A 14,757-nucleotide genomic window follows, 5' to 3' on the forward strand; every position below is an offset into this window, starting at 1 on the left:
TTTTAAATTATTTCAAGGTTTAACTAAAATAAAAATTTGTGACTTTTAAAATTAATTTCTCCTCTTGATATGTTTTTAGCTATGCAAAAGCAGCCTTTTGTTTAGAGGAACTAATGATGACTAATCCACACAACCACTTATACTGTCAGCAGTATGCTGAAGTAAGTGTTTTCAGAACAATGGCATGTAATTTTATTTTGGTTACTATTCGGTATTATTACGGAACTAAGAATATTTCCTTCATGTTAAGCAAGTATATATTTAAAACATCTGATGAACATTACATTGTGGGAATAAAAGTTTAAAATTTTTAACATTGCAGTGGTAATACTTCAATTAAGACATACTTAAAACAGTGAAATTCCTTGTATTTTTATATTTGTGTACTATTTTCTTTCCTAATTATAAGTTATATCACATTTGCCACCACTTAATGGCTTCTGAGACATTTATAGTGATTATGATTGTTAAATCCATATTCTGGGAAATTTGTATTAAAGCCAGTTGGGACATAGGAAGTATTTATTTAATTTGCATACTGTTAAGAATATCAGTACAATTGAATGCTGTAAGGCTAGAAGAGATTCATTATTAAAGAATGTCCGTACAGATTATTAAAGGACAATTCAATATTTAAGTCCACATTTATAATGCCAGTAATAGAAAATACAATGTGAAGTGAAGCATTTGTGAGGCAGCTGAAATAGAAATTATTCTGGCTTTTTATTGTGGCAGCATTTTTGTTTTAAAAACTACTCAATCATCTCAATGTTCGTAGAACAGAATAGCTTTTTTGGGGAAGGTTATGTTTGAAATTTTAGATTAGCTTTAAAAACCTTTAGGTGAATTCTTTTAACATCTTGTATTTGTTTTTAGAGAGAATATCTGTTTCGATTACTTAATGCCTGTGGTATGATGAAACCATGCTATATTTCAAAGTAGTAAAATAAACAGTTTTCCGCACTTTGCAATTTTTAACAGGTTAAATATACCCAAGGTGGACTTGAAAACCTCGAACTTTCAAGAAAGTATTTTGCACAGGCATTGAAACTGAACAACAGAAATATGAGAGCTTTGTTTGGGCTTTATATGGTGAGTTGAGGTGCATGTTTAATGTTATTTTTAAAAATCTGTCACTTAAAATCCATTCAACTATCCCCTCCCATCACTCCTCTCCTGTTTTTTGTATTTTATTAATAAGTATATGATTTTTTTCTGTAATTAATTCTGAGCAATAGCTTGTAAGCCAGTTTTATTTTTGAATGTTAATACAGCCTAGCTGTTTGACTTTTTTTTTGTAAACTAACTTTTATCGTATCAGAATTGAAATCTGCCCTTATAAAATTAAATAGTAACAGGAAAAAAAAATATGATTTCTTGTTTTGATATTCTTGGATTTATGCCCAACATTATTGTATTTCTTTCCTAAATTATAGTTGTATGGCGTATTTTTAAACTGTGCCAATAAAAGACATTAGAAATAAAATCCCTAATATATCAAATTAAAACATTTTTTATGGTGTCGAAAAACAGTTTGGAAATTGTGGCAAGTATGTAATGATCTCTTGTTTAAGTATGCCAAATGCAGAGTTTAGAAAAGTCAATTAATAAGAGTATGGGAAATGGAAGAATAATTTGCTGACCTTTAAGACATGTATATAAAGTGAGCGCCTCTCTAGAATAAGAAAGGCTGGGAAAAATAAACTTTAATATGTCAGTTAGTTCTTTGAATTTTTTATTTATCCTGTTCTTTTGACAGACTTCTTGATAAGTGTCTTCTAGTTGCAGCTCAATGAAAAAGAACTGATTGAAGAAACGGAGATAGGAAGAAATAAACATGAAATAATTTTTAAAAAGGAATGGCAAAATATGATTAGAAAATGGTTCAAATGTATTTCAAGAAAATTTTCCTGGATTCTAGCAAAGCTAATTGCAATGGCTTGAAAATATACTACAATAGAAGTATCTCTTTATCAAATAAATACTAATTTTAAAAACTATATAATATACAACATATTATCAATAATAGTTTATACATAGCACTTTATGTGCTGGGCATTGTTCTGACCTGTAGTTTTTATTTTAAATCAATACATCCTCACATCAAGTATTTTGAGTAGGGGCTCTCAATACTATTCTCAGGTGGTGAAACTGAGACACGGATTTAATTAATTTGCCCAAAGATGGGCACAGAGCTCCTAAATGATTGCGTTAGGTTTCCAGCCCAGGAAGTTAAGTCCATAGTTTTTCTCGTAACCACTGCATCTACTAAAATTCATAAGAAGAAGGTAACATTAAAGTCATAGAGGTATAAAAGTCAGATTTGGGGATATAGATTCTTCACTGGCAGAGACGAAGACATAGGTGAAAGAGGGTGTAGCACAGGCTGGCATAAAACAAAGGCTTAACCTTTTTTTGAATGACATGGTCAGATTCTTTTAAGAGTAAAATATATTTAAGAATAGGATTAAAATTATATCTTACTCTTCACAGTAATATATACATTTAATAATTAGCATATGATTTGGGGGTTTTATGGATTCTTTCACAGATCCCAGATTAAGAACTGCTCATTTAAATACATTTTTAAAAAGGAGAGGGTGGATCAAATTGCAGGGACTAATTGGTTCTCTGAAACACAGTTTGAAAACTCATGGTATAGTGAAAAGAGAAATGGATTAGAGATAAAGATCTTCTTTATTTCAAAGACCCATTATTTTGCTTTGGTCAAGTTAAATCTCTCCTATTGGACTTAAATTTCTTTTATCTATTAATGTAGGATGTCAGGCTAAATTATTTTTGAGTTTCCTTTTTCTGTAAATATTCAATGATTATGTGATTCTGACATAGGCAAGCTTATGTAATTCAATAACAAGAAATAACACCAGTAATATCCTACAGTGGTAAAGTGCTTTTGGTTTATAAAGTGTTCTTCTATAGCTTCTTTATTTAAACGATACGGAGTTTTACCTTTAAGAGCTGTTACAGATACATAATTAAATAATTTTAGGTATTATTTAAAATATATTTTCCCTTCCCACTATTTTGGATTTATACTATATTTTACAATGTATTTTCATTTTAAGCACTAATATTCAATTTTATGTTTATATTAAAAATTATTTTGGTACAGTTTTTGAAAATTCTTTATTATCATCCCATTGCAACCATGTCCCTTATGTTTTTGATTATCTTGACTAGCAAAAAAGGAATTTTGCTTTTGATGTTATTGTTTGTTTGTTTTTAGTCGGCAAGTCATATTGCTTCTAATCCAAAAGCAAGTGCAAAAACGAAAAAGGACAACATGAAATATGCTAGTTGGGCAGCTAGTCAAATAAACAGAGCTTATCAGGTTAGTATTTATTGATCATTTTGCTATGTAGGTCAGTTAATGTATTTCTTAGTTTTGTTTCTACAAACTACAAAGTCAGATGTCTAGCATTGGACTTATGTGCCTTTAGGGCTTTATGAAATGTGTTTTGTGTAGAATTAATTTGTTTTTTTTTTTTTTTTTTTTCTTTTTTCTGAGACAGAGTCTCACACTGTTCCCCGGGCTGGAGTGAAGTGGCGCAATCTCGGTTCACTGCAACCTCCACCTCCCAGGTTCAAGGGATTCTCCTGCCTCAGCCTCCCAAATAGCTGGGATTACAGGCGCCTGCCACCATGATCAGCTAATTATTTTTATTTTTATTTTTAGTAGAGACGGGGTTTCACTATGTTGGCCAGGCTGATCTTGAATACCTGACCTCGTGATCCACCTGCCTCACTCTCCCTAAGTGCTGGGATTAATTTGTGGTTTGTTTTTTTTTTTTTTTTTTTTTTGAGACAGAGTCTCACTCTGTCACCCAGGCTGGAGTGCAGTGGCCGGATCTCAGCTCACTGCAAGCTCTGCCTCCCGGGTTCACGCCATTCTCCTGCCTCAGCCTCCGGAGTAGTTGGGACTACAGGCGCCGCCACCTCGCCCGGCTAGTTTTTTGTATTTTTAGTAGAGACGGGTTTTCACCGTGTTAGCCAGGATGGTCTCGATCTCCTGACCTCGTGATCCGCCTGTCTCGGCCTCCCAAAGTGCTGAGATTATAGGCTTGAGCCACTGCGCCTGGCCCAATTTGTGGTTTTAAGGCTACCTTTTTATCCCCTCAAGAGGAATCTATTAGTATTATTATTTCATAATTAACCTTACAATCTAGAAATCTCAGTGGTTCTGCGTTTGGCAAACACAGACTAATTCTGAAAACTCAGGATAAATAAATTATGTCGCATTTCAGAAGCAGATTGGGTATGTGAGTATATTTTTAATCATAGGTATCTCAAGAAATAGAAAAGAAGGAAGAAAAGCCTTAAAGTAAACCAATCAAACTGCGTAACAAAGTTTGTGCAGTCTGCTTATATTTCAAATCTTTTACTGAAACTTCTCCATTTTTGTCTTCGTTTTCTAAAGCTCATCCTTAGCAGATTTTTGGGAAATTATTTTTCATGAGAAATTTACTCCTGGGAAAACACATCTTCTTATGTCTTTAGCCTTATTTGTCTATAGCCTTTATATTTTAAGGGCAGTTTGGCTTTTTATATACCCGTTGATCCTTTACCTAAGTGTCTTAAGCATATTGTTCAGTTGGGTTTTTTTTTTTTTTTTTTTTTTTTAATATAGACAAGATCTTGCTATATTGCCCACACTGGCAGAGAACTCCTGGTTTCATGTGATCCTTTTACCTCAGCCTCCTAAGTAGCTGGGACTACAGGTGCAGGCATCACCATGCCCCACTGTCTCATTCTGTTTCAGAATAAAATGTTGCCGTCAAGAAGTATGATGCCATCTTGACTTGCTTTTTATCATAAGTAACTTTTTGTCTGGTTACCCAAAGGAATTTTTTCTTTATCTTTAAAATTCAGTAGTCTTACTACGATTTGTTTTATTGATTCTTCTTGGGTCAGTTTTCCCAAATACACAGTACACCCATTTAGTACATCAATTTAGCCCTTTTAGTTGAGAGATGTTGCTTATAGAATTACAAGCATTTTTTTCTCTGCTTAGTTTTCTTTTTCAGGGTTTCAGTTACAAGTATATTAGACTTCATTTTTCTGTGTCCTTTATTATTCATTTTCCTTCTAATTGTTTTGTTGTTTTCTGTATTTTATGTTTTCTCCATAATTTTTTATGAAGTTGATTCATATTTTTCTTCTCCGCCATGTTTAAATGAGGTAGTTTTCCTGGACTACTAGGAGGAGATGTTTATGGAATGGCAGGAAGTTGGAGATAGGTTAGGGTAGCTTTCCCAGCTTGGCTATTCTATTTCTACCTCCTTTTTTGCTAAAGAGAACTCAAATACGACCTCTTTGTGTAGCCAGTCTTTCTTAGAACTGAGTGTGAGTGTAGAGTCTGTCTTAGAACTGAGTGTGACCCAGAAAGATTTTCTGGCTTCAGCCCACTGTTCTATTTCTAGAACCCTCAAGATCTTGAATTCTGAAGTGTTGCTCTCAGCTTTAAATGTTACATATTGTTGTTACAGTTTGTGTTTCTTCATTTTTGCTTTGTTTTCTTCTGGGATTGCTGCCTCTGGGCATCACTCCTTTTCTCACCCCTCCTTATCTGAACCATCTCTCCTTCTTGCCTTGGTGTTTCTGCCCTGGTTTGGTTTCAGTTTTTAATTGTTTTTCTTCAGAGTGTGAAGTTTTGTCCTTCTGGAAGAGGATGTTTGCTAGATATTTTAGAGATTTTAAGATAGTAGATGGTTAGACTTGTCTAATCTCATATTTGTGAATAGTTTTTTACACTTATATTTGTTTCGGAGCTTATGAAGACTTCTAGGCCCTTGGCAGATGCATCATCTCAGGTTTTCTTGTTCCGTGGGTTAAGAATTCATAATTTGTTTGGTTTTTGGTTTCTTGTAGAGTAGTAGGTTGTCCTCTATTTCTATTTCTCCTACCACACAGTTGTTAATCTTTTGTAGGTCATGCTGCTCTTGATGACATAGTCACATTCTAGGGTTTAGAAAATTGAGTGTTACCTAGTTTTTTTGAAAATGTCATCTGTGGGCTTGAGTTCTATTATGTTGGTTTTGCTGCTGGCTTTTTGTTGTTCGTTTTTGCCCTTCTGGTTGGAGAAAATTGAGGAGATTTAAAAAATGTAATGCCTCCATAATCACATCATCGAAAGTCACCTTTGTGTATTTTTATTGTCTGTTATAAAGCGTGTTAGTTTTGTTGGCATATTGTAAGTCAGAGTACTTGTAAATATTAGCGAGACTGCTTCTTCAAATGTAGTTTGGGATAGCTCAGATCTGTAATGGAGTTCCACACAGAGTAGGCTTGGGAGTATGTGGGAGTGTGTGATTTAAAGGTAAGATTTGTATAATATAAAAGTAATGCTATGCATACTACATAATCGTTTTTAAGACATTTATGAGAAACAACTCTTCAGAGTGCTTTTTTGACATAACTATTTTAAAATCAGTTTTTGCTAAATTACAATATAGAAATAAGAATTGTAACAGAAAAAAAAAAGGATGCAAGTAATAAATGTGTCTTTCAGTGACTAATATAAGGTAAATGTATCCAGGCTAATAAATATAAACATTGCAGCATCCCAAAGCCCTCTTGATAAGTCCTCTTAATTTCTCCTCTTGTATTCCTTAAGAGTACTCATTTATAACCCTGTAGTTTATGGAATCAGCCAGTATGTATTCTTTTTTGTCTTGCATATTTCTATCATTATTCAGTTTACGGGATTTATCCTTGTTTATGTCTGTAGTTCATTCATTTTCTTCTACTGTAGTTCATTGTATGTATGTTACACTTCGTCTAGTCAGTTATTGCTATGCATTTGGAATATTTTCTGTTTGGGCTATTTTGAATAAACTATACTGAATATTGCTGTACAGATCTTTTGGTGGACATGTATATGCAGTTCTTACTGTATGTGCAGTTCTGTATATCTGAGTGAAAATACTGGGTCATAGAATATATGTATATTTAACTTTAGTAGTTAAAGGCAGTTTTCCAGATTAGTTTGCTCCCACCAGCGGTAAGAGTTCTAATAGTCCCACATCTTCACCAACACTTGGTTCTGTCAGTCTTTGTAATTATAGCCATTCTGGTACATGTGCAGAGTGGTACCTTATGGTTTTATTTTGCATGTCCCTGATGATCAGTTCCATTTGGATATCCTCTTTCATGAAATATTTTTCTCATTAGTATTTGCATGACTTATTTCTTTAGTTTTTTGCTTTGAGCCCTTTTTTAGTTTTATGTATAAGCAAATATATATAACTTTTTACTTTTTTGCTCATATGATCTTGAGGAATAGAAGTTCTGAAATGAAATGTGTTCAAATGCCTCAGTCATTTGTTTGTGTTTTTTGTGTTCTGTTTAAGAAATCTTTTGCTACTCATGGTCATAAAGAATTCTGTGTGTCTTCGGAATTTCTATTTTACTTTTCATATTTAATCCACAACCCATTTGGAATTGATTTATTTTTAATTTTTAATTTTTATTTTTTTGAGACAGAATCTGGTTCTGTCGCCCAGGCTGGAGTGCAGTGGCATGATCATGGCTCACTTTGCCCTCAACCACCCAGGTTGAGTTATCCTCCTGCCTCAGCCTCCCAACTCACTGGGACTGTAGGCGCATGTCACTGTGCTCAGCTAATTTTTAAATTTTTTGTAGAGATGAGGTCCAGCTGTATTGCACAGGCTGGTCTCAAACTCCTGGCCTCAAGTAATCCTCCTGTCTCAGTCTCCCGGTGGAGTGCCAGGATTATAGGTATGAATCACTGCATCTGGCCTGGAATTGATTTTCATGTATGATGTGAAATAGGGGGTCAGTTGCTCCCGATATGGATATCCAGTGTTTCTGTCCATCTTGTATTCTATCATGAGTCCTGTCCATGGAAGCTAGTTCAGTGTACTTAAAGAGAAGATTACAGATGTGGACGCATGTTGTCTGGGTTCAAATTTTGACTCTGATATAATTATTAGCTATGCAAACTTAGGTAAATTACCTAACATCTCTTGGCTTATCTTTTCTTCTGCAAGATAGCCATAATAAAATATTCTGAGAATTAAAGAAGTTAAAACATAAGTTATTATGTTTTTCCTTCTCCCTGTCTCTTCAGTGTGACAAGACTCCCTTGAGGTGTGTTGAGGTATAATTTACATGTAATCAAATGCGTATATTTTAAGTATACAGTCTGAGTTTTAACAAATATGTACACCCCCTTACAAGCCCCCCACTCAAAATAGCATTTTCATCACCCAAGAAAGCTTCCTTCTGCCATTTTGCAGTCAACCTCATCCCCCACTGGGAGACAGACAAGCACTGATTTGATTTTTATCACCAAACATTAGTTTTGCCTGTACTATAACTTTGTATAAATGAGTTCATAGGCTATGTGATCTTCTGTGTCTGGCTTCTTTCACTCAGCATGTTTTTGAGATTCATTCATTTACAATCCATTTCATGTTTCCTATTACTTTGTCTACCCGTGTATTTTCCACAAATTATATAAAGATACCAAGCAAGGTATCTCAGTTATTACAATGCATGAATCACTGACCTCTGAATTTGATAAGCAAGTTTTTATTATTTGATTGTTTTTGTGGTTTTTTCTAATGAGTTTTCTTACAGATCTTACAGAGAATTTTGAAAGATTTACTTAAGCAAAATCTAACTATGAAAACAAAAATACAGAATTTGTGAATCATGTAGAAGAGTATAACTTTCAGAGAATGACATTCTTGATAACTAGGTAAATCTTTGAGATCTCAGTGAGAATTTCTTAATCGTATCTAAGCATGTAAACCAGTATAGAGTATATAATATTTAATATGTGATTTTTCTAGATACTTATAAATTAGGGAATATTAGGTTTCAAGAATTGCTTTTCTTTCTTTGTTTCCACTTAATGATGAAACAGAATATGGCTACTATTTGCTCTTCAATTAGGTAATTGGTTTAGCATGTTCAGTAGAAGCAGACACATTTGATTAATGCACATGAAAAACTTTAATGTGAACTTACTGACAATGATTTTCCAGATAAATGCTTCTTTGGTGCACAGTTAAATCTGTGCTAGTGATTTATATGTTATTTATGATTGCAGCGGTGATTCTGTTACTGTCCTTTTGGGAAATAGAAAATTAAATCATGATTTGAGAGAAAAAATGATTCTGACTTAATCAGTTAAATTGCCATACAATTCTGGAATAGACAGAATAATTGCATGTCACATTAAATTTGAAGTGATAGATTTATATTTCCAACTTTCTTTTATTTATTCTGACACAAGTAAACTCATTTGGTTTTTTCCAAATTGCACTGGTTGTGAGTCATGTTGACACCATTTTAGCTGACTCTTTAAAATTAGCTGATTTTAAAAGATGACACTGTATTATTTTTATGTTTAAGTATAAACCAAGAAAAATACTGTATTTAAAAATACATGTTATGGTTTTAGCTCTACAGAGTTTTTTTAATTTTTACTTTGCTATTTAAAAGCAATTAGAATAAATGTTATGTGGTAATGTTACTATGTGATGTCCTATTCTGTACCCCTAATTTTCTCAGAATTAGACCTTTAAATATCTGATTAGGACCATTCCTATTTATGTTTCATAAATGGTGGTAAAAGGAAAAACTTTCTGTTTCTGGTAAATCCTTGTGTATTGTGTAATTTATTAACTGGGTAGCAAAAGTAATAAGCATGCCCCACAGCCTTTAGTCCTCAGGGGAAATTATAGAAAGACAAAGTTTTAAATGTGATATTGCTGTTACCTTATTTAACATACGAACTCCTTAAATTCGTGATGCCTTTTGAAAGGCAAGGTGATATTTATTGATTTTTATGAGAAGCTTTTTTTTTTCCTCTGGCATTTCCACTAGAAACATCCTTTATTTACTTTTTCAAATCAGGATTCAACTACAAAAACTAATCTAATGGTTTAGAGTGTAGGAAGTGAGGGAATCATAATGTTAAGCTGTAGCCAGAGGGGTCAGAGACAGGTTACCAGTTCCTGAAGCCTGTTGCTTCTATGATGTTACCTGTGCTTGATCACTTAATCTTTCTGAACAGGTCATGAGAAGTTTTCCAAATTAAGGTAATTACAAAAGACAAGGAAGACATCGTAAATCAAGTACTAAGTGCTTAAGACAGCATTGTTATTTGAAGAAATGATCAGTCACTTGAAAATGTATTGAGTGGTTTGATGTTAACTTGAAAACACTAGATGTTGCTAATACCAAGTATTTTAATCATATTTAACCAGGGGGAAAATGGGTAAAGTATATGTATATAAAACAAACTTTCTCCCATCTCCAGCAAGGAACACTTGCTTATCTAGTAAAGCTTTTGTTTTAAATCAGACTAATAAATGATGGGAATTGTCAGTGCTGTTAACAAACTCATTTTGAAATCAGCATGTGGTATTCAACAGTGTTTCCCTCCAGCAATTATGTGTACGATATTGAATTTAATATGCCATGAATTTGCTTTTAACTACACAAATATAAGGTATATTTTGTGTATGTATTGATGTATTATATTTTGTTTTCACAGTAAAATCCAATCCCAATTAGTTTTATAATATAAATAAATTACAATTAATAAAGTAGAAATGCATACTTTAAAACATTTTTACATTGTTTTAATGTGTAGCGTAGGTTTTTACTTCACAGCTGTTTGCAGAACCGTATCATTTAGTTAACTAATAAATCTGGAAACTTAAATTATGAGCTACTTTAAATAATTTTAGAGAGTACTTGCAACTTTAAAATGTTTAGTGAAATAACTTGTATTTATATTGTACCTTCGTTTGAAATTGTAAAAATCTGTTTAGACATCAGATGAGTAGAAATGGTTCACACTCCTACATAAATATAAGCTAAATTGCATTTTAAAATTATACTTTTTATTTCATATTTTTTTGGTATGAGTAGGATAGTTTCAAATCTATGATTTTATAGGTTGTTACACTACATAAACATTTAAAACATTTAAACTGGCCAAGTGTGCAGTGAAATCTCTGAACTTCTCTGAAATCTTACACTTCTACTGAAGGTAAGACCTTAAAGGAAAATGTCCTTAATACCCAAATTTTATTCTTATTGAAAAAAACAAAGAATATATTTGATTTCCTACTAGTTATAAAATAGTCAATGTTAAGTTTCATTAGCAATGTGAAGGTAAGATTGTCATTTTGAACCTGCCACTGAAATTGAGCCTAATTGAGCTTTTTTTTTTTTTAATTAGTTTGCAGGTCGAAGTAAGAAGGAAACCAAATATTCTCTTAAGGCTGTCGAAGACATGTTGGAAACATTGCAGATCACCCAGTCTTAAGGTTTCAAAAACTCTTTGACATTAGATTTCACAACTGCACAATTGAACTTATTGGCCTGTAACTTATTTACTAAATGCCCAGTGCTGTTTATATACTACAGTAATTTTCTGTTAGAAGGCAGTTGTAAAGAATATGTTTATATAAACCTAAAAATGCCTTTTACTGCTAAGTGGGAAGACGGGGGAAATCCATGGAAGAGAGATTTAAGACTTATTGATTGTACATCAGTCTCTTCATATCACACACACACACATCTCTCTCTCTCTCTCTATATATATAAAAAACTCTAATGTAGAATAACCTTGTTAAATAAACCATGATGTTTTATTAAACTTGCGTATGAAGATTCTAACTTCATTTTGTTATACTCACAGTGGATATATTGTTTAAGAACTCAGTTTCTAGTTAACTCCTTACTGGTGATAGACACAGCATATGTAGCTGACAGAAGCAGATTATTTAGACTTTGTTTATATTGTCGAATTGGATTTTGCTGTACATTCCAGTGGACTATTTGAATTGTTTTATCTGCTGTAATATCCTTTTGATGAATCTTGCTTAAAACATGTCATTCTCCAAAGTTCAGCAATATTTCTTTGTAAAATTTTTGTTTTGATATAGGACATAATTGAGATTTATACATATAAAATGCCTTAAGGTAAATATGTTATGACACTTAAATTTAACTTTTATGCAAGTTATATTTATTGAATCCTTTAATAGTAAATTACATGAAAGAATATTCAAGAATCATATAGAGTAGGGATTAAGGGATTTTAGTGGCTGAGTTATTTTTAATTTTGAAAAAAATAAGAAAATTAAAACTATCCTTAGAAACGAAAATATTAAAATTTTCCTGTTCTATCATTACCTTAGTTAGAATTTTTTATTTTTCTCTTTTCATAATAAACAACCATTAGGCTACCTTCAACAGTATTTGACATGTTTCAGTAAAATAGAAGAGACTTTGAAAGTTAAATTTCATTTAGACACAAATCAGGTTTTAAAATAGCAACCGTTCATAGCAAATATTTGTGGTATTTATAATAAATATATTTAAATTTATTTTTATTAAAAATATACAGAGGCATCTGCAGACTTGCCATTACTGCTTTGGGCAAGTGGGGATTGTGGAGGAATTGACAATCTAGAAGTGTTTAGAAAGAAAAGTATTGTCAATATCAGCTTCTTTTAACCTTTTGAATAGTTCTGCTAATAAATTATTCTCCGTATCTAGTCTAATTTTTCATATTACAGTCATTTTTGTTTTATTCTGCCATGAGTAATAGGCAACTAATTAATATCTTCCATGAAAGAACTCTTTTCATATGAAGGTAATTTTCTGCTAATCTTTGTTACAACAAAGATCTACTCTTTGTACACATGAAATTAGTAACTGCATTTTCAACATGATGAACCATTTGAAATTTACATTTTCTGTAAAGAAAATAGTGCCTGCATGTTGTCTCACTGCCTTTTCCCCTTCAAACCTCCTCGCCATCAGTCACTGGATTAGTGTTTACTCTAGCAATTAAATTTGTGTAATAAGTAATTCAGTGCCTCTTATAGCTGTCTGCCTTAGTTTCACTTTTTTTTTTTTTTTTTTTTTTTTGAGACAGTCTCGTTCTGTCGCCCAGGCTGAAATGCAGTGACGTGATCTCGACTCACTGCAACCTCCACGTCCCAGATTCAAGCGATTCTTGTGCCTCAGCCTCTGAGTAGCTGGGACTACAGGCATGCGCCACCATGCCTGGCTAATTTTTGTATTTTTAGTAGAGACGGGGTTTCACTATATTGGCCAGGCTGGTCTCAAACTCGTGGCCTCAAGCGATCTACCCTCCTCAGCTTCCTGAAGTGCTGGGATTACAGGCATGAGCCACTGAGCCTGGCCAGTATCACTTTATTTTTTCAAAATTTTAATAACTTCTTGCCAAGATTTTATATTTGTTAAGCACATTGTCATTCCGTAGTAATTTATAAACTTCAACTTAAATGTACTGATAATTCCATTACAGTAGGCAGTTGTCTACAGCTATTACCTTTATTTCTTCTCTGTTTAACAGTACCCTAATTTGATCCGATAGTGGCAAGGATCCCTTTTCCTCAAAGACATTAGGACCTTATCCCAACTCCAGAGGCTGCACCTTCATTGATCTGAAACAGAAGTGGTAGTTTTATTCCGTATAGTCTGATTACTATAAGGCAGCACTTTTTGCAATGAAGGAAATCAGCCATCTGTTCTGTCTGTCTGTTGTGGTAGCTACTAACCATATGTGATATTGAGTACTTGATATGTGGCCAGTGCAATAGAGAAATTGAATGAAATGAACAGAACCCTACTGAGAAGGGCTTTCCTTTCAAATTAAAAAATCAGAGCTTTGTGTGAAAACAGTCTTTGCCTCTTTCTCCTCTTTCTGGCCAACAACATGCCTAAAGGTGCAGCTGCCATCTTAAATAACCATGAAACAGCAAATATGAGAATGAAAGTGACATTTCAGAGATGGAACTGAAGGAGGATTAAGGGGATCCTGGGTCCCTGATAAGGCATTGTTGAACACCCAAACCAAGATGAGCAATTGCCAAACTCCGCTGGGTCCCTGATGGAATTGTTGAACACCCAAACCAAGATGAGCAATTGCCAGACTCCCCAATTTTTACATGAGAAATAATAAACTCCTGATTGTTTGAGACACTGTTTGATTTCCTGTTACGTCAGCCATGTATGTTTTTAACTAATATATCTGCTTATCCACTCTTCAACTTTTTTTAACTTGTAAAATTCTTATTTTAGACATGTCAGGAATACTATTTCAGAATTGAATCATTTAAAGCAAGCAGATAATTGCATATAGCAAAAGAAGTAATGTCTTATTGCAGCTCAGCACCTAGCATTCTGAGCCAACAGAGGTGAAAAAGGGACATGTTTACACAGCTTTAACCATAAAAATAATACTGATTTGGGGGCACAAGAGGTTGTAGAGAAAAATGTAAAGGGAAGAACAGTATTTTAATATGCTGCAAGCGTATACTTCCAACTTTTTATTGACAAATATTTCAAATAATCTTTTTGTCTTATATACTGTAGCCCACTTATCGTCAAAGTAACTTCATTTTAATTCATTTCATAGAACCATAGGATTTTAGACAGGACTTTGGAGATGATTTTGTTGTACTTAATTTTAAGATTAGGAGATCTGAGGTTCAGATAAATTAACCTCTTGTGTTACAGAGCGTGGATTAGACCCAGGATGTCAGGGGTTTCCAAGTCAGCATTTTTTCTGGTATCCTCTGCTGCATCTGGCTATCTTGTGATGTTCTAATTTTAGAGTGACAAAAATGAGAGCCAGTTATATGCAAGGGTCATAACTTGTTAGCAGATCGGGGATTATAATTCAGATGTTCTGATTTGTAAAACAATTTTTAATTG

The 14,757-nt window shown here is 33.2% G+C and overlaps 1 protein-coding gene across 3 annotated transcripts in view; it reads left to right on the forward strand.

Annotated features, from left to right (window-relative positions):
• The window catches only part of EMC2 (ER membrane protein complex subunit 2), a 48,813-nt gene extending 36,254 nt beyond the window's left edge, over positions 1–12,559 (forward strand). The window contains exons 8-12 of one of the 3 annotated variants that reach the window (XM_023225013.3): positions 80–161; positions 982–1,092; positions 3,248–3,352; positions 8,623–8,743; positions 11,243–11,353. In XM_023225013.3, the coding sequence (XP_023080781.1) occupies positions 80–161; positions 982–1,092; positions 3,248–3,352; positions 8,623–8,694 (370 nt within the window). In that variant the 3' untranslated portion in view covers positions 8,695–8,743; positions 11,243–11,353. Of the gene's footprint in view, positions 1–79; positions 162–981; positions 1,093–3,247; positions 3,353–8,622; positions 8,744–11,242 lie in introns of all 3 variants that reach the window. The other 2 variants (XM_023225006.2, XM_023225020.2) reach the window with 2 other exon arrangements.
• The last annotated feature ends 2,198 nt before the right edge of the window (positions 12,560–14,757 follow it).

The sequence above is a fragment of the Piliocolobus tephrosceles genome, chromosome 7 (genome assembly GCF_002776525.5).
Source record: "Piliocolobus tephrosceles isolate RC106 chromosome 7, ASM277652v3, whole genome shotgun sequence".
NCBI lineage: Eukaryota > Metazoa > Chordata > Mammalia > Primates > Cercopithecidae > Piliocolobus > Piliocolobus tephrosceles.